The 20,446-nt window shown below is 30.7% G+C and overlaps 1 protein-coding gene across 4 annotated transcripts; it reads right to left on the bottom strand.

Annotated features, from left to right (window-relative positions):
• Positions 1–16,102: 16,102 nt before the first annotated feature.
• LOC144547933 (uncharacterized) lies at positions 16,103–20,015 on the bottom strand. 4 transcript variants are annotated; one of them, XM_078296619.1, is made up of 7 exons: positions 19,899–20,015; positions 19,411–19,479; positions 19,166–19,317; positions 18,992–19,071; positions 17,684–18,886; positions 17,407–17,545; positions 16,103–17,042 (listed from the first exon to the last, which is right to left on the bottom strand). In XM_078296619.1, the coding sequence occupies exons 3-7, from the start codon at positions 19,302–19,304 to the stop codon at positions 16,411–16,413; spliced, it is 2,193 nt and encodes a 730-aa protein (XP_078152745.1). In that variant the 5' UTR covers positions 19,305–19,317; positions 19,411–19,479; positions 19,899–20,015; the 3' UTR covers positions 16,103–16,410. The 4 variants fall into 4 exon arrangements, with proteins under 4 accessions (XP_078152745.1, XP_078152746.1, XP_078152744.1 ...); XM_078296620.1 differs by having other exon boundaries at positions 19,415–19,479; positions 19,899–20,010; XM_078296618.1 differs by having other exon boundaries at positions 19,768–19,901.
• Positions 20,016–20,446: the final 431 nt, after the last annotated feature.

Raw genomic sequence — 20,446 nt, forward strand, 5'->3', positions numbered from 1 at the left:
AAATGATTTGGTTATATGAAAAATTAAATTATGGAGAATAAACTGATAAATCACTTGGTCTTATGACTTGTTGTGATTACTTTCAACTTATGTTTCTACACAGCATAGGCATTGTTTTTCATCTAATAGCAGATCAGCAAATTACATTATAAACTTTAGCTTTCTCATGACTGACATTCTGCTGGAATGAATTTAAGAGTATTCTCATATATATTTGGTTATTATACAAGTATAATATGATATTGTTCAAACAGAAATCAATAAATGCATTCATAGTGGAATCAAACTGAGCTAGCTTGTGTTTCAAACTTTCTGTCAACAATCAATCAATCACAGCAAAAGTACTTATATATTGAAACCTAAATTAAATACTAGCAAATAGAATAAAATTATATTACAACCTTAACTGGACTTGAGTAAACTTGATTGTATTCTTAAATGGAAAAAAAAAAAAAAAAAAAAGATAAATAAATTTTCATTACAATATATATCTTACTACTTGGTGATGCTTACTGCTTGGTTATTTATATATTACTGAATATTTACACGGTTTAACACCAACGACCCATTGAAAAAAAAATCTCATTTCTTAAAACATTTAGATGTGTTCTCTAGTCCAGTAATATTACTCTGAAAGAAACTTCCTCATTTATGAGATAGATCACAATGGGCCTTGTTACCTCAATTGTAAAAAAAATTCAAGGCCCAAATTTCAATTATGGGCTGTTCTTTCCAAATACCGTTCTTTTTCTTGCTTGGGGAGGGGGGGGGGAGGATTTGGGATGGCATATTTTGGTAATTCCAAACCGAATGCCGAATTATTCGGTTGATCAAACTTTAACAAAATTAAACTTTAATAATTCATGAATTTTACGATTTTTTCCTGAATATTACGAATTTTTCTGAGAACATTTTTTTTCTCTTTTACAGGACTGAGATCTCTGGTCCGGATAATTCCGAATTATTCCCGAATCATGAATTTTTGACTTCACCAAACTGAACCCGAATAATTCATTTGTCACTGTGGGTAGTGGGGCGGGGGCAGTTTACAAAAAAATATTGAATGCTTGATGAAACACAATCGCTTTCAATTGTTGGTGCATGTAAACCAGTTGGTATACAAACAACAGAGTCAGGCATGTGGTTTGTTATTGCTGTACCACATGATCTGCTTGAACAAACTTGCTACTGGGCCAGTATGTCAGTTTCAAGTTGCATTTGGTACTTCTTCATTACTTCCCTTCCTTCTCCTCTCCATTTCTTCATAACATGGAGAGATCATATATTCAGTCTAGGACAGTATTTAACAAAAGGGACATCTCCAGTTGTGTACATACTGGAGACAATCCATCAAATATTAGTATGATTTAGCTGTTTGTCATGGTTTAGGTCTTATTTCATGAGGGGTCTACATATTATCATATGAAAATTATTAAGTTGGGACCAAACATTTTTTTTTTGAAATTGGGCCCCATTTCCAACCAATGGAATACATTTTGATCTGGAAATGAGATGAGAACAAATTTTGGACCAGTTTGGGATGTGGGCCCTGTACCGGTACCGGGCTTAACATTTGATTAGTTGACATCAAAAAAAGCTAAAATCTACTTTTCCCATGTTATCTTTTTGTTCAAACAAAAATTTGTGACAGATATCCTATTTCTAGTTAAAGTTACACGCTTTTGAATTTTGATCAGACTGAAAAGTGGCGTAGTAAAGATTCAAAGAGAGGACAGGGTTATTGTGCTTTGAGATTCGTGCACAGTCAATTTTGTACAAAAATTTCAAGGAAGAGGGGGCTGTCCGATGGCTATCGGATCACTTTTGTGTTCGATGGGTTCTCTCACCGTCAGATTTGCTTTAGGATTCGTGTGTACGGATTTTAAAGCAGACGCGAAATTGTGGGCACGAATCCTAAAGCAGATCCGACGGTGAAGAGAACCCATCGAACACAAAAGTGGTCCGATGGCCAACGGACAGCCCCCTCTCCCAAATTTCAAAACCAAATTAGGGACCATATAGAATTTTAAAATTGTTTACAGCATGGATAAATATTTTGAATTAACGCCATCTATATATTCTATGGTTTGAATAAATTATACGACGGATAAAAATGTTGGCGATTGTTCCGGATAGGTTTTTCTTTTCTTTACTTTAGTCCCACAATTGTTAATTAAAATGAAAAGTTCCTTATATAAGTAACCACAGAACTAGTCTTCCGCCTTCCTCGGTAGGCAGTGCTTGACAAAAGCATTTGGCAATATTCAAACAACAAATCAAATGCAATAATAGTGTACGTCATGTGCACTCAGCTATTTTTAAATTACAAAATATTTTTTTCTGTACAAAATATATTAATAATATTATCAATAATTCACAAGTAAAATTATTGAAGAACAGGAAAAAAAAGTTGATAAATTATAAATAAATCCATTCCCAACTCATAATTTTTAACTGTATCAAAATATATTAATAATATTATCAATAATTCACAAGTAAAATTATTGAAGAACAGGAAAAAAAAGTTGATAAATTATAAATAAATCCATTCCCAACTCATAATTTTTAACTGTATCAAAATATATTAATAATATTATCAATAATTCACAAGTAAAATTATTGAAGAACAGGACAAAAAAGTTGATAAATTATAAATAAATCCATTCCCAACTCATAATTTTTAACTGTATCAAAATATATTAATAATATTATCAATAATTCACAAGTAAAATTATTGAAGAACAGGACAAAAAAGTTGATAAATTATAAATAAATCCATTCCCAACTCATAATTTTTAACTGTATCAAAATATATTAATAATATTATCAATAATTCACAAGTAAAATTATTGAAGAACAGGACAAAAAAGTTGATAAATTATAAATAAATCCATTCCCAACTCAACTGTCCTTATCATTGAAGGTCGATTTTTTTTAATTAATAATATTTAGTTAACAAAATATATTATTAATAATTCACAAGCAATATTATGAAGAACAGAAAAAAAAATTCATGGATTAGAATAAATCCTTTCCCAACTCAACCGTGTTCTGTTTTATTAGGGAAGGTTGATTTTTTTAATTAATTATATTTTTAACAAAATATATTATTAATAATTTACAAGTAATATTATGAATCGATTTTTTAATTAACAAAAAATTAGTTAACAAAAAATATTATTAATAATTCACCAGTAATATTATGAAGAACAGAAAAAGGAATTCATGAATTGAAACTAAATCCATTCCAACCGGCGATGAAATTTCATTTTTTTTTCCGATCTCAAGACTACATCTTTAAATTAGGAAAGAATTTTCAATTGTGGTCAATATTATTAGCGAAGGTCAATTATTTCAATTAAGAATATTTTTAACAAACTATACTATTAATAATTCACAAATAATGTTATGAATTGATTTTTTAATTAATAATTTTTAGTTAACAAAATGTGTTTCACAAGTAATATTACGAAGAACAAGAGACGGGAAATTACCTTTTTGTCCTAAAGTTAAGGATCAGAAATACATTTAGTTCAAAATTAAATTTTTACCGACTGCAATGATTTTTCCTATTTTTGCTAGGGCTTAAATTACAATGAAAATTACGGAAAAAAAATTTAGTCATCCATTTATAAATTACAAAAGAATTTTCAATCATGTTCGTTTTATTTACGGAGGTATATTATTTTTAATATTTAGTTAACAAAATATATTATTAATAATTCACAAGTAAAATTATGAAGAACAAAAAAAATTATAAGCATTTATTTTCCAATTTCCAATGACAACTAATATAAATATAATTTTAAATATGTGATCTTTTACATAAAAATAAACATTGTCTTTGCACTAAATTAAATGTTAGTTTTCAAATTGATGTGTGCTATAGTGCTATTTTATTTAACAAGGCAATAAATAATACGTAAGTTACACAATTTGTAGGTTGGATTTTAATGCCATCGTTATTTTTTTAAAATTATTTTTTATTAAATAAAATTTAAAATATATGATCAAAATAGCATAGAAATCGAGGTGAGTTATACACTTATACTGTCAATCCAATTTAATGAAACGAAATAAATAATACTATAGCCATGAAAAACATAGCCATCTCTGCTCTGATAAAGGTTGTATCCCCATATTCCCAAATGAATTCACATCCTCTGAGGTATCTCAAATTTTGCGTGACTTTATGGAAAATCCCAACCGTTTACATGCGCTCTGCACGACTCTCAAAGCACACAAATACCGACCCCCTACATCACCCCCGAATAGGCACCGGACACGTCGGTCACGCAAAAGTTGAGGTATCTCAGAGGATACGCACTCTTCCCAAATCTCAATTTAATGATATGGGAAACATGTACGAAGTTCATGACACTGACATCGAGACAAAATAAACGCATTTTATGAATCTCCTTCTCATTTAAATCACATTATACACTGAAATTTGGACCCCACACGTCCATAAGAGAAAAGTTGTGGTTACCGAGAGGTCTATAGACCAAGCGTACGCATGGAAATGCTCGCACCGCTGAGAATCACGTGGGGGTGCACTGTTCAACAAAACACGTGAAAAGTCGGACCTTCCTTCAGTTAGTTAATTGTTAAATAATAATAAATAACTAACCTCCATTTTATTTACCTTTTCTTTTGTAGGCTCAAAACTAGGGGTGAAAACGGAAAATAAATCTGCTGCGATTCGTTGGAATCGTAGCGTCCCTACAATTTTAAATCTCACCATCTATTTTTTAAAAGGTACGAATTTCAAAAGTAGTTATTTTCTTAGCACGAATCTCAAAACAAATAAAAGGGTGGATATGGAATTGTAGGTCCCTGCGATTCCAAAGAATCGCAGCTGATTTATTTCCGTGAAAAAGGTAAAATCATAGTTATATATATATTTTTATATAGATACGGAGCGAATATTAAGTATATCAGACGGATGTAAATACAGATTCGAACTAGATCGGATATTTATTAAAATAATATAAAAAATATTAAAGTTCATAAATTATGTAATATATATTAAAAGAGTGAGTCTATGGTACTATGCATATTACGATTTGGTCCGTGCTACGGCTCAATATTCGACTTTTTAAAATTCTAACGGTCGATTCGAACTGTTTATCTTGTTCTCCATATTAATATGTGTTTGGAGACCAAATTTTACATTTTTTGAAATTTTTTTTACTATTTTGTTTAGATTTATTGAAAATCACTGTTTTTGGATGGTCCAGAATTTTCATATCAAGTGATTTTCTAAATATCTAAAAAAATAGTAAAAAAAATTCAAAAAATGTAAAATTTGGTCTCCAAACACATATTAATATGGAGAACAAGATGAACGGTTCGGATCGACCGTTAGAATTTTAAAAAGTCGAATATTGAGCCGTAGCACAGACCAAATCATAATATGCATAGTACCATAGACTCACTCTTAAAATATATGGTATATATGAAGCGTAAAACTATATCAGTATCCTTATTTACACGAATATCAGATATCTACATCTAAGTTTTCAAATACCAATCGAATACGTATCAGATATTATCGTACCATTTTCACCCTGATGGTAGCATCAAAAGAAATAGAAAGCAAACGAACATCTGGATCTCCTAAAGTAACCTAATCTTTGAATTTTGGATAGGGACTGTTCGATTCGAATTTGTCGCGATTCGAATTCATCTTTCGAAATGTGTGCGCTCCACTTCATATAAATTATCTCGGATTGAATTAGTCGGTCCCGAGTTAAAACCCAATCTTTGAGTTACTTCACTAAATCTGAACTCCATTTTATTTTGCATTGAATTATGTGCATGGTAGCAATTGAACACTTAAAATTTATCTTCTTTTTAGATGAAAATCAACGACGGTTAGAAACTAGAAACTATGCAATATTCTTTACAAAAGACACACTAAATAATAAATGATAAAAAAACAACATAAATTATAATATTTTATTGAAAAAAAATTTTGATAGAAAAAAAAAAGACGTAAGTTATGTTATTTAATATAATCTGATGACTACGCCTCTATATTTCTTTCAAAAAAAAAAAAAATATATATATATATATATGGTAAAAAAAAGTTTGTAATACTCTCTCTAACAATTAAAATCTTCATTTTTCAAGTGACAATACAAATTAAATTTATTAAAATAAAATTAAATACACACACATATTGTTTTTACTTTTAGATAAATTGTGTAGAAAGTTTAATGCAATTTGGAAATTACCCAACAATTTATTAAGTGATTTAAAACAAAATTAAAACAGTGTGGTCATATTAGGCTCAACATCTTCCTATCTACCAAAGGAATTTTATATATGCCAAAATAAATACAAGTTTCTCTGAGTAGAAAAAATAACACATATTAAATATTGATTTTCAATCTTAATGAATTTTGAATTTGAAGTCATTGTTAGAATAAATATGGCTTCCTTTTGAAAGTATATATATTTATCACACATTTTTCCAATCCAAACTCCCATAAAAATTTTATTGGTTTTAAATAAAACCGATTCAGTTAATATTAAATGGTTCGGTTTTTCTGGTCAAATGAATTGGTTCGGTTCATTTTTAAATCGGTTTAATTATTTGGTTTGATTTGATTTAGAATTTTTTAAAACCGGTTAGACGAACTACCGGAAAAAAGAATATAATTCTTTTGAGTCTATAATTAATTAATTATGAATGTTTTCTTTCTCCTTGAGTATAGAAATTACTAAAAACTAATTCAATTTTGTGTATAAAAAATAAAAAATTACAAAAAAAATGTTTATTTTTATATTAATCTTCTTATTTCGGTTTAACCGAACAAACTAAAATTTAGTTTATGTTGTTTGTTTTGGTTTTAATTTGATTGATAAGTTTATTTTGATCGGTTCAGTTGTATTTTAGAAAACTAGATAAAATTTTAATTTGTCTATTTTATTTCAATTTTAACTGAATCGAACCGATGAACACATCTAGCACTTACATCTGTATTAATCTGTATCATTAGATCAGAATCTGAAACAATTTTGAACCATGTTGAAATTTACAAAATCCATTCAATATTTTATGTAAATTATGATCAGACGATTCAAATTCAAACTAAAAAAAATTTGAATTTTAATTCATATAGCATTCACATTTGAAGGTGAATTGGTCAAAATGCTTCAATTAAGGCACACTGTGAAAAGAAACAGTAAATAGTAAATAGTTGTTGAGAATGTATCTTTTATCAAATCAAAGATACATTTATCAAATCAAATAAAATGAAATCATTGACAGCGAGAGAGATACTGAGACTGAGACAGAGAGAGAAAGAAAGCAGACACCAAAACAGTGCAACTCTGTTGGTTAGCATTTCTGTAACGCAATTAATTTTTCTTTCAGAAAAATGGAATTCATTTTTTAATGTTTGAATATTTCAGTAAACAGTGATACTTTGTCGTCTAGTGTGTGTATTATTTCTCCAACGACTTATAGTGACAAATGAATTATTCGGATTTGGTTTAGCGAGATTAAAAATTTGTAATTCGGAAATAATTCGGGTATAATTCGGGAATGATTTGAAATTATTCGGATCAGAAATCTCAGTCCTACAAGAGAGCAAAAAAAAAAATTCGTGAATTATTCGAGTTTAATTCAGTCAAAGTTCGGTCAACCGAATAATTCGGCGTTCGGTTCGACATCACCAAAAAAACAAATTATTCGGATTTAATTTACGAATAATTCGTAAATCTTGTGACTATGCAACGACTCGGTGAATTTGACATTTAATTTTGGCAGAAGATAAAATGTTGCTGAAAAAAATATATATATTATGTTACCAACATTTTTTTGAAAAGAATGGGTATACTTTCAATTTTCTTTTCTTTTTCGTAGTGGGGGTTAAAATTAAAGGTTTAAACAACGTTTATCGAGTCATAGCATAATGGCTAAAATAACAACGCTATGTAATAGTGCTATCGTTGCGAAAACGTCATAACCGATAGCGTCATAGCTTTTATGATCCGAAAACGCTATAGTTGTGCTATAGTGCCGCTGTAGCCCGCTATTTAGAACCATAATTAAAATATATTTAATTTTGGAGTTTTGTTGAAAGCTGTGCTGGGCAAGAGAAAACAAATCTGATTAAAATTTATGAGACAATTTCAAAATTTGTGCTAGTTTGTAACGGACGGTGCAGATTGAAACTCAATTTTTGGGTTACTCTAGAGGATCCAAATTTAATTTTCTCCTACTATTTATTGGAAAAACTTAAATAGTAAATTCTATGAGCAATATTTTTTTAGGACATTATGTTTGTAAAATCCTGAAATTAAATGATTAATTTTAGAGAATTTTTTTTGGCAGTAAAACTCATAGACAATTTTATTAATTTAAAGAGCTACAAAACAGTTGTTACATAAAATTAGATAAGAAATGTCTTAGAAAACACTCAGTTCTAAACAAACTAAAAATGCACAGTGATATGTGCATTCTGTGGACACAATTTTAGTCATCATTGCTTGATGAAAATGATAGGAGCCTAGCGATGGTTTCATCTGTGCGCATAGTTGTTTTGCTGGCAGACTTCATCGTAGGAGGCACTGAATCAAGTTAGATTGAAAACTGAATCAAACCAGACCGGACACAATTTTAGAGAACTTTTTTATGACTTCAAAACAGGAATGCTGAAGGGCAAAATTGTACATATAATAACAGTGTGCTCCAACAGTACTTATGTAAGGAAAAGAGCAGCACATGGTACATAGAACCAGCCAAAAAAAATATTCATGACTTTCTTTTGTCAGTATCTTTTAAATAAATATTATGACTATTTCAGTATATAAAATCTGACAAAACTATGCTTATTTTCAGATTTCAACCCCTATTCTGTACTTGGGTTTTTTTTAGTGTTTTTCGGAATTCTAAAAATACAAACTTGGGCTAGTAACGTGTATTCAGCAATATAAACATATTATTGTTAAATATTAAAAAAAAAAAAATACTGACATCAAATATTTTAAAAATCGGAATAGAGGAATAGCTGCTATTCCTGACGAGCTATTTTCAACACAGCACGTTTGGATGAAAAAAAAAAACGTTATTCTTAACAAAGGAATAACTCGGGTTAGCTGCTATTCCGCTGTTCCTATGAAATGTTGGGTTAGCAGCTATTCCGAACCCAAGAATAGTTGCTATTCTGAACTATTCCTTGATTTATCCAAACGCATAACTGATGTGTATATGCATTTATTTTTTTATTGATTGATGTTTACATCTGAATGCAAACATTTAGAATCTATACTCCATACAAATGATTAAGTTTCAAGTCTTTATTATTCATGTCATATTATTAATTATTAATAGTTTCATCTGTCAGATTCCGCCTCTATCTTCTCATTTATTTTAATCGCTCATAAATATGTCATCTCTCTAGCTCCTCATTTTAAAACAAAATCTGAGAAGTACTGTGACCACTGTGAAATCTAAGGCCATAAAAAGAAAAATATGCTACAAAGTACATATATAATGAATTGTTTCTTAAGAAGTGACAAAAAGGTAAAATTACAGTTACAATAGTTCATAACAATGAGCCGATAATAGTGGTTCAAGTTCAAAAGACGAATCGTAGTCTATCTTTGATGGCAATGCGCGCAGAAGGAGAATCTCGAAATCATAAGACAAGAATGACAAAAAAGAAGAGCTATCTGCAGTGTTATAAAAATCGGTTTTTATGCAGTATTTGAAAAGTCACTGCATACCACATATACGGTATGTGGCCGCATATACGAATCGTAGCCTATCTTTGATGGCAATGCGTGCAGAAGGAGACAATCTCGAAATCATAAGACAAGAATGACAAAAAAGAAGAGTTATCTGCAGTGTTTTAAAAATCGGTTCTTATGCAATATTTGAAAAGTCACCGCATACTGCATATACAGCATGCGGCCGCATATACGGATTTTTATTCGGATTTATATATGTGGACTTTAAAATGAAAATTCATATTAATTTGTATACAAAGCAAATATTTATGATTGACTGTACATGTTAACTGGTGATGAAATGTTAAAATATCGATCCTCATCTCATACTGTATATTCAAAACCGTATATTGGACCAAATACTTATTTTCTATTCAGATTCTAACTGAATACGAATATTCGGCCGAATAGACCGATTTTTAAAACACTAGGTAGAAGGCGTTTGGAAATTTTTCACACTAATCCCACATCATAAAAACAAAGAGCTTTTCTTATCTCGTTCAATGAATCCGAGACTATCTCCTTCGGCATTGCCATCAAATATAAAGTTAGAATCGCCTTTCGGACTTGTCAATTATTTTTAGCTCATTGTTTTGAACTCTTTATTGTAGCTGGAATTTTACCTTGTTGTTATTTCTTGGGCAACAATTTAGGATTCACCTTCCAACTTTTTTCCTTTGTATGACTTTAGAGAGAAATTAAGGAGAAGGGGGATATTTATTCGGAACCATCGTACAAAATTTCTAAGGCTAGTAGAGAATTTTTTTTAGAAACCATAAATAAAAAAATAAATTTTATCAAACTAACTTAATTGCTTTGTATTTTATAAACATTATAAAAATCGAGATGCCATTTTGGTCTTTTTTTTTTAAGACCGAATTGTTATTTTTGTCCCAGCTGTTTTCACATATTTCGAGAAAAACATACGTTGAAAAATTATGAAAATAACTGGGACCGAATTGCCATTTCAGTTCCAAAAAAAAAAATTTCGGGACTAAAATAACATTTCAGTCCTCCTGGTTTTTGTAAGAAAAAAGTAATTATAATTTTTTTTAATTATGGTTTATAAAAAAAATTCGCTAGCAGAAGCGAAAAAAAAGTTTACTTTAACTATTAATGGTAAAAAGATCGGGCTGAGAGAATTACAACCACAACTTGCGCGCCTAATTGTGGTTAAAAATATTAATAAATAACTTGTTGATATTCATTCAGTTAATTAACTTCTCTAACAAAGTTATCTTCCTATAAAAATAGAAAAATCAAATTGTGTAATCAAGTGAGAGAAAATAGAAGGAAATAATTGCCTCATAATTTTGGAGAGAAAGAAATATTATCATTTTTGCAATTTAAAAGGTACAGATTTAAGTGGTATGGTCTTAATTATAAATATTCAAATTATTTGTAGTGTCACATATTTAACTGCCAATAGTCAATGAGAAAAGCATAGATCCGATGGACATCAGACGTACTTTTGGGTTCGAAGGGCACTGGAGTCATCCGATGTGCACCGCTCTGAGATTTGTGCACACGAACTTTATAGCGCATCGGACAAGTCTAGTATCCATCGGACCCGAAAGTATGTATGATGCCCATCATATCTACATTGTCGGTCAATCAACTCGCATTTTTTTGTATTTATTTATAATTTTCTATATAATTTAGAGTAAAATAACATAGTATTATAAAATTGATCTTCATTCTCCATATTTTATTTTTTATGATTGATTCCCATCATTCGAAATTCTGGCAATAGATATGTCAAATTAAGAGACGGATTTAAATGTTTCTATATTTTGTATTTTCATCATCCTTTTATTCTAAATATTTATCTTAATTAAATTAAAATTTTAAAACTAAAAGAATAGAAATGTTATTTTATGTGCTTTAATAGCATGAAAGGTCAATTTACAAAAATGGTCCCACATCAAATCTTGAAGCCCATTAAAACAAATATAGTACCTTATTATCTTTGGCGTGCATACAGAAAAAGTGATACTTATCTTATTTTCATTATTATAACTTTTGAATATAAAGTCATGGTAGTGGCATTTGACCTTCACTATTTAATTAATAGATAATAGGAATCAATGAATTTTTCAACTTACAAAAAGTAAAATTACTAATGAATTAATTAATTAATCAAACTTTATTCAATAATGAAATCATGAGTGTCAGAGGGTGGGGACTACTTTTGGGGTTTGGAGGAGTTTTGGTATAATTTAATGAGGTTTAGTTCTTAATTTCAACTTTGAATGAGCTTATGGTAATATGCATATTACGGACTGATTCGTGCGATAGATCTATATTTTTATTTATAAAGATCAAACAATCAATATGAACGGTTAAACATAATTTTTATGTGAAAATGTACATGGTAAACAAATTTTATATTTTTTAAATTTCTTTATTATTTATTAGATAGGAAGAAAATCATTGTTTTTTATTGTCCGAAATTTTCAAATCAAGTAATTTTCTATCTAAAAAAAATATGAAATTCAGCTTACAAATACATTTTCACATAAAAATTACATTAAATGATTAAGATCAACTATTTGGTAAAAATTTTAAAATTAAGATACAAATTAATAATGCATGTTATTGTGTAACATGTATATTACCATAACTATTTGGTTGAAATTTGATATGTAAACTCACAAAATGCTCCAAACAAGTGTCATTTCTTAATTAGTTGGGGTATATCTTTCCAAACAAATATAAAATCAAAGTAAATGCAATCCTTAGCCGTAGAAATGGATCAACCATAAAATACACCTTTCCATAAAAAAAATTGCTAAATCAGCAGTATTTCTTCATGCTGAATTGTAGGCATGTGTCCACTACTAATGAACCAAATCAATAGTATTCTAAAACATAAATTAATTAATTAATAAACAAGGAACACAAGACAAGAAATCACATGGCTATGAATACGTGCACCAATCATATGCATCAAATTAATGATCCCAAAAAACAAAATAATTAATTATGATAAGGGCGGACCTAGAATTTTCGTCAGGGGAGTAAAAAAATATCGAATCGGATTTAAAACTCATTAACTAATTAGGTATCCGATAAAAATAATACTTCAACTTATACTTTTCAATTGACTTGTAATTTCTGACTTATAATTTGTTATTTTCTAATCTATAATTCTAATTACCAATCATAATTCAAAAAATTTATATGTATTTTAACCCTAAATTTAATATGAATTGCAAATTAAATATCCAGAGGGGGTAAAAATTTTAGGAGCAGACAAAATTGATCGGAATGTCCCGATCTCTACTAAAACTCAAAATTCAGAGAAAACAACTACACATGGAAACAAATTTGCTGGAATCCATGGAGATTTCAGGGTCCCTGAAATTTCCAATCCAACCATCTATATATTTCTTGATTTGTGCATAAAATTCTGTCTGCTTTGAGATTCGTGTATGGAAAAACTTGAATGGTTGGATTTGAAATTTCAGGGTCCTGAAGGATTTCAGCAGATTTCATTTCGGATACACATGGAAACAAATTTGCTGGAATCCATGGAGATTTCAGGGTTCCTGAAATTTCCAATCCAACCATCTATATATTTCTTGATTTGTGCATAAAATTCTATCTGCTTTGAGATTCGTGCATGGAAAAACTTGAATGATTGGATTTGAAATTTCAGGTCCCTGAAGGATTTCAGCAGATTTCAATTGGGGTACACATGGGTCCAACTCTGTTAGGATATATGTATTGTAGTGTACATTATTCTTAGGGAAAGAATATAGTTTTCATTTATGATTCTCATCATTTATTTCCATTCAACTAATCCATGCCTTGTTCCCCGGGTTCTGCCACTTGCGCCCACTTGCAAGATTTTAGATTCTTTCTTCAAATTATCTCTCCATTAAGAACTCAAATGGAGATCACCCAAGTCTTTTAATTAAGGGCAGGATTAAATTGATCTATAAAATTATACTTACAACATCTTACAACAATTTGATTTTGCAATTTTCAAAGTCTAAACAGTCGATTCAAACCGTTCAACACGATATTTATATTAAAATGTGCTTGGAGATCAAGTTTTACATTTTTTTTTTGATTTTTTTTACTATTTATTAAGTATTTTACAAAACTGTTATTTTTCGGTGGTTCAGAATTGTCCAAAAACAACAATTTTGTAAAATACTTAATAAATAGTAAAAAAATTCAAAAAAAAAAATATAAAATTTGATCTTAAAGCAAATTCTAATAACAATTAGGACATTAAAAGTTTGTAATTTTATCTATTTAAATTCTGTAGTTATTGTATAAATTAACATTTTTCATCCTTCTTACAAATTAAAATTACAATACACTAATTTTTTTTAACCATTCAAATTTCAATTTTCTAGCTATGTCTCTCTATCCAGAGAAATTTCACCCTGAACCCACCTATTAATAAACATTCATTTTGCCTCCAAATTCTGCCATGTCAAAGTGTGAACTATATAAAACATTTAATTTGCCTTTCATTCCTACTTAAACACAAGTAGCATTTTTGTACTTTGGTACTTAAAACAAGTAGGATTTGTACCGGACTCCTATTAAATTGCGCCTCCATTTTTGGGTAAGACCAACAGATGATATATACAGTGAACCAAACAAGATTCCTGTTCCTATCTAATTACCTAACAACTGGGTTCAAATAATTTGAAAAAAAAGGAGCAAATTTCATTTCTATCCTATTATTACATTATTATTACATTGAGTATCATTGCACCCCTAAAAATGAAAATTATTTTATTTTATTTTCTCCTCTATGACATGGTGAATATTAAATCAGTATAATCTAGAGTATGGCTAATATAACATCAGTGTCATTTCAGTCTATATAACACCAACTCCAAAACCTATAAAATCGAGTTCAAATGGTGAATCCAAACCGTTCAAACCGATCTACTTCATTAGTTGTGCGTTTACATGTAAAATTTATAAGTTTTTGAGTTTATTTAATATCAAGTCAAGCGGTCAAATGTTTGAGTTTTTAAGTTAATTTTAATACATTCATTTTTCAATTTTTTTACCACTTGATTTGATACTAAAATAACTTGAAAATATAAAAAGTTTGCATGTAAACGCATCACTCATAAAGTAAATTGGTTTGAACGGTTTGGATTCACCATTTGAATTCAATTTGATAGGTTTTGGAGTTGGTGTTATATAGACTGAAATAACACTGATGTTATATTAGCCATACTCTATAATCTACAATAACTTAAAATGTAAATTTAAACTATATAAATTTCGGAAATAAATCTGTTGTTATTCTTTTGGAATAACAGAAACATGTTATTCCGATCTCAACCGTTGATCTTCTTTGAGATTTACGTATGAGAAACTTTGTTGAAATTCGCACACACATAAATTTGAACGGTTGGAATCGAAATAACAAGTTCTTGTTATTCCCAAGTAATAACAACAGATTTATTTCCATAAATTTGTACTAAGTTAAAAATTTACAGAGTCTCTTTAATATTTGTATCAACTTAATAACAAATTTCTTTGTCTAAAATAACAAAAATTAAGTTAATGCAGAAAATTTGAATCTACTCATCCATATTTGTTCAAGTACACAAATTATTCCTCATTTTGTTTACAAGGAAAAAAACAACAATGATGAGGTTGATGTTTTGAATGAGAACAAATGAAACCTAATAAAAATCTATTTGGCATTTTATTTTTTACTTTTTTATGTGAACAGGTGAAATTCCCCTCTTAAAAAGAAGATATTTAACAGAGGAAATTTGATCTGAAACAGATACTGTCAGATGAACAGTAACAAAAAAACATGCGCTCATGCAGTGATGCCCCCCATTCATTCATTATTAAATTTATTTTTACTGGTAACTATTATGACATGTAAGTGTACGGTGTACCAAAATAAAAATAAATCACATGCTACTTCTCTTCATATTAAGTCAAACTTTTATTAATAACAAAATTACAAAACCAACCAAGATCATATTGCATCCAAACAAAATTATGCTTAAATTATTTCTTTACCTAATGATACTTGTATCACCACCTAAGACTGTTTATTATTTACTTTCACACTACAAAAGTTTATTTTGCCACGTCATACTCTTAATAATACGAGGATTCTAAATAAATAGCTATAGCTTTTTCAAACCTAAAAAACTATAATACTATTAACCGTTTTTCTTTTATAATAATTCTAAATAACTAACTATGACTGCGCTATCGATGCGGTATAAAACTATAGCGCTATAATGACCTTAAATAAACAAATATTAAAGAGAAGTTAAAAATGTAGGTTTTTATTTTTCCCTTGTAAAGAAACAAAAACCAAGATGGCCAAAAATAAACAGAGACATCTAAATTATAATGTACTAATGACTCCACTATTAATCTAATTTAATATATTTAATTTGAGTGGCACAGAATTGGTTTCCTGTTTTCTTTAATATCATATGTGGCACAATATTGGTTGAAGAAAAAAACAATCAATATACATTTACATCTAAATTACAACAAAACACCTATATGATTGTAATAATTACTGTGTCAAAGGTAACAGGTACCAGCAAATCAACACCTTAATGTATAACATACACTCACATCTGAGGTAATATAATGAAAAAAACAACCAATTACCTCATATTTTCCAAAAATAATAAGGAAAAAAAATTAGTTAAACAAGTCGAAAATAAGATCTTCAATCTCCTCTCCTATGATAAACCCACAAATCTCCTTGTTCCAGTCAAATATCTCAAACAACAAATCTTTTTCTGATTTGGCCCCTGAAACTTCCTTTTTTGCAACCAAGTCCACTTCATGATTACCACAATTATAGCCTCCAGGAAATTCAAATGTCATACACCATTTTCTCACAATACCCAAAATTTCATCACACAATGAGGCTTTGAGTTTGGTTATCGGTTCCTTGGTATCCAAATGAGAAACCCGAGACCAAGGGTACAACCCCAATTCGGTACTATTTCCAATTTCTACAAGTGCCTCATTGACTGAGTCGAATAACAATCTATCTTTCAAATTCGACCCATCAAATTTGCACCCGGAAATTTCATAAAGTAAACTAGGATCCAGCGGCATCTCGGAAGAATACCACGGTTTCCCTTCTTCTAACTTAGAGAAAGCTACCAACTTTTTAATATATGTGAAATTATATTGTTCTTCATCTGCCCTGGAGAAAAATCTGGATAATCTTAGAGAATTCGGGGAGGTTGTTTCGAACTGGGAACTATCCCATGATAGAGATCTTGAAATTGAGCCAATTGGTGAAGATCTTGACAGCGCTTCTGTATGATAAATAATATCATTGGTTAGAAAAAAAAAATAACAAAACAACTAAAGATCCTCACAGTTAATTCTGATTTATGAAAAACACCTAATGTTACAAAAAGCTGAACCCCACCATTTTCAGTTATCATCTTTTCACCAGCAAAGCACCACCATTGTTTGCCACTATTATTCAAATTTATATATATTAAAATTAAACCTTTGAACCTCCACTTGTTGACCTATACGTTTTAGTTCAAAAGCTTCATTATATACGGATTAAATGTACTACTGTAGATTGAAGTTAAAAACAGTACTTCGAAAAGTTGTGGGTGTTTTTCATTATGACAAAAAGGAAGATGCATTGTAAAAATGTGGACTTACGAGGAGGTAGAGAAGCAGAGAAATCAGAGATACTGGAGAGGTCAGCAAAGTCAGAAGCAAAAGAAGTTTCTAGAACTGATATTGGGCTTGGCTGTTGATCTGTGGTACCAGTACCAACCTTATCCAAGTTAGAAGCCTCCTGAAAATATTATTCATAAAATAAAATCAATATTTTGAAAACTCAAAATCTCTATACCTTGATTTTTTTTTCTATGTTGGTGTGGCAACCCTCTTCCCAAATATTGAAAATAAAATAATATCATGAAACACATTGTACCTTAGTGGCGGTATCACAGTTCTCTTGCGAGTCATGACATGAACTGGAACAAGAGCCTCCTTCATTTTCTATAGCCCCTCTGTCATTATCTACTGGTCTCTTGTTACTTCTAGAGAAAAAAAGGCTAGGTAACCTCCACCTAAACTTGGCACTTTTCGATTTCTCAAGCTCCTTTGGTGCTACCACCGATCTGGCATTAGTTTTGCTGCAATCCTCGTACAGTGAAGAACAAACTGGGAGAGATTTTGATCTATGTAATGAGACGTGACTCTCACTTTCTCGTTCTCTCTCTTCCGGTTCTCTGTATTCTTCCTCTCTCTTTGTCTCATGAATGGTAAGCATCTCACCTAAGGTACTTACCATGCCAGTGGTACCAGTTTTTTCTTCTTCTTCCTTGCCTGATACCATCTCCCATCTCTCCACAAGCCTTTTCTTCGCCTCTCGTATCACCCTCGGCTCGTTTGATCGATGCACTTCTTTAAAAGAAGAGTGAGAGAGGGGGCTTTCTATTCTACTATTGTTATAATCCCACGACCGACCTGAACTAGGTGTATACACCTCCATATCATCATCCAAATTTATACTCTCAGACTTACAAAAAGAGATATCACCTCCAGTGTAGCTACTTTCGAAAATACTCCTGCTGGTATCATGAGTATTGTCAAGGTTTGGTTTTAGAACCACAATTCGGGTCGGGTGGGTTGGCTTTGTCAGAGAGATGTCGATGTCGCGATCTCGAAGCGAGCAATGCTCTTTTGGCAACTTCTTAATTGATTCAGATGAGGGTTTTAGAACAGTTATATGTTTAATTTCAGGGGAAGGAGGCGCATTATTACTGGAGAACAAAGAGTTCGGTTCTTCGAGGAATTTTACAAATAGGTCCCTGTTTGAGCTCAAAAATTGCAGTGCATCTTGGAACTCTTTAGAATGGAATAATTTCTCATTTGTTGCCATGTGTTTTGCCTCGGCGAATTTCTGACGTACCAGAGACATTTTCTTCTCGTATGAGCCATCACTCTTTCTAGAATTTTCAATTTTTCTAGGAGCAATATCTTCAGGTGCTGGTACGGATCCAGGGAATTCATTGAGACCCATCAGTCTTGCGATTACACTTGGCGGGTTTTGATTGGTTTCAGTTTCTTCCCTCCACATCTCCTCTTCTATAAGCATTTTGATTGGTGTACCACCCTGCATGCCTTTTATCTGGAATATTTCAATAATAATTTAGTTTTTATGCAGTAAAAAAGGTTCTAATTCCGTTCCCTGCCATAGTAAAAAGAGACAACTGTAACCTTTTTGAAGGTGTACCTGTTTCTCCCCTCTATGTACCACAACTTGGTCAATTGGTATACTGACATCATCGGAGAAGCTTCGCCGAGGTGAGTAGCCTGACAAGGTAATACAGTATATACATGTCAAATACATATATTTTTTAAAATTTTTTTGTTATTAATTAGAAAAAATTAATTGTAAACACAATACCATCTCTATGAGGCTTCTCTGTAAGTAACTTGGTATCAGTCACAGTACCACTCAAGTCAAATAAGTTAACCATTCTACCCATACAACCAGGTACCGGCTTGTGCAAATCGATACCTTTTTTGTTTTGAATACCTTTCATGTCTCGAATAAACCTACCAAATCGAACAAGATTATATAATTAGAATAATAAAAAAAAAAGGTTAGATGCCAAATTACAATTATATTAAAGGAGACTGTGAGAGTACCAACCTAGCTTATGAAGAAACGCTCATAGGAGAAAGTTATACAGAGAGAGACACCCCTAGGAAGAATTCCTTCAGAGAACAAATAAAAAAAAAAACAAAAAAGAGATTAGAAAGCTAGCATTTAATGCATTTACAACCAAAGGTCAATTCATACTTAACTGGCATTATTAAGGTTCAAAACCCTTAGAAATTATAAACCTCCCAAAAATCCCATTAAAAAAAACAAATTTAAGAATTGAGAGGATTGGTACAAGCAGAAAGAAGAGCACAAATGAAATAGGGTTTTTGCCTACAAATAAATGGAGACTTGCATAGGAAAATAAGGAAAAAAAAAACCAAATAGGAAAGAAACGGTACCTAAAATAAAGTTGCTTAAGAAGGAATGAAGTATTGCAAATGATAACAGCCTAATTAAACTAATATACCCAAAAGAAAAAGCAATGCAACTCCCAACTACTGCAACTAATTTTCCCAGCAACTCAACATACCGTAAAACCAAACAGTCCAGGCAAGAAGAGAAACCCAAAAGGTGGCGTCTATTTGTTTTCTTTCCCAGAAAGAATCAACAAACAAACTCAAAAAGATACGAAACGAGAGGCCAGAAGGGAAATCGACCGATCTACCTTCTAAGTATTGATAAACCCGAAAAGGGGGAATCTTTAGAGAAAGGACATTATTCATAGGGACCCATTAAAAACAGGAAATTGTTGGAATCAGACAAAGTGGCCAGGCCACAACGCGATACAGTAAACCCAGCTAAAAGGAGATGGCTTTTAGGTGTAGAGAAAGCGATCTTACAATGACATCGAGCAATGCAGCTCAAAGTTCGTCGGAGGCGAGCTATCAAAGAAAAGGAGAAGAGAAAAATGAAGACTGGAAGGAAGGAGGTCTTCTCCTTTTTTTCGAGTTTATCTTCACGCGTTTGAGTGTAAACGAATAATGCAGAGAGATAGAGGAGAGAGAGAGAGAGAGAGGTATTGTGTTGAACTGTTGATATCGAGCGTACTAGTAGCAACTAGCAAGAGCTGAGAAAGAG

The sequence above is a fragment of the Carex rostrata genome, chromosome 32 (assembly GCF_964058835.1).
Source record: "Carex rostrata chromosome 32, lpCarRost1.2, whole genome shotgun sequence".
NCBI lineage: Eukaryota > Viridiplantae > Streptophyta > Magnoliopsida > Poales > Cyperaceae > Carex > Carex rostrata.

Bases quoted from the DNA above. Each gene is read 5' to 3' on its own strand.
- LOC144547933 (XM_078296619.1), bottom strand. From the start codon at position 19,304: ATGAAAGGTATTCAAAACAAAAAAGGTATCGATTTGCACAAGCCGGTA. The intron at 18,887-18,991 runs GTACACCTTCAA...GAAATATTCCAG, and splicing joins TACATAGAGGGGAGAAACAG to ATAAAAGGCATGCAGGGTGG. The intron at 17,043-17,406 runs GTAAGTCCACAT...TTTATCATACAG, and splicing joins CTCTGCTTCTCTACCTCCTC to AAGCGCTGTCAAGATCTTCA.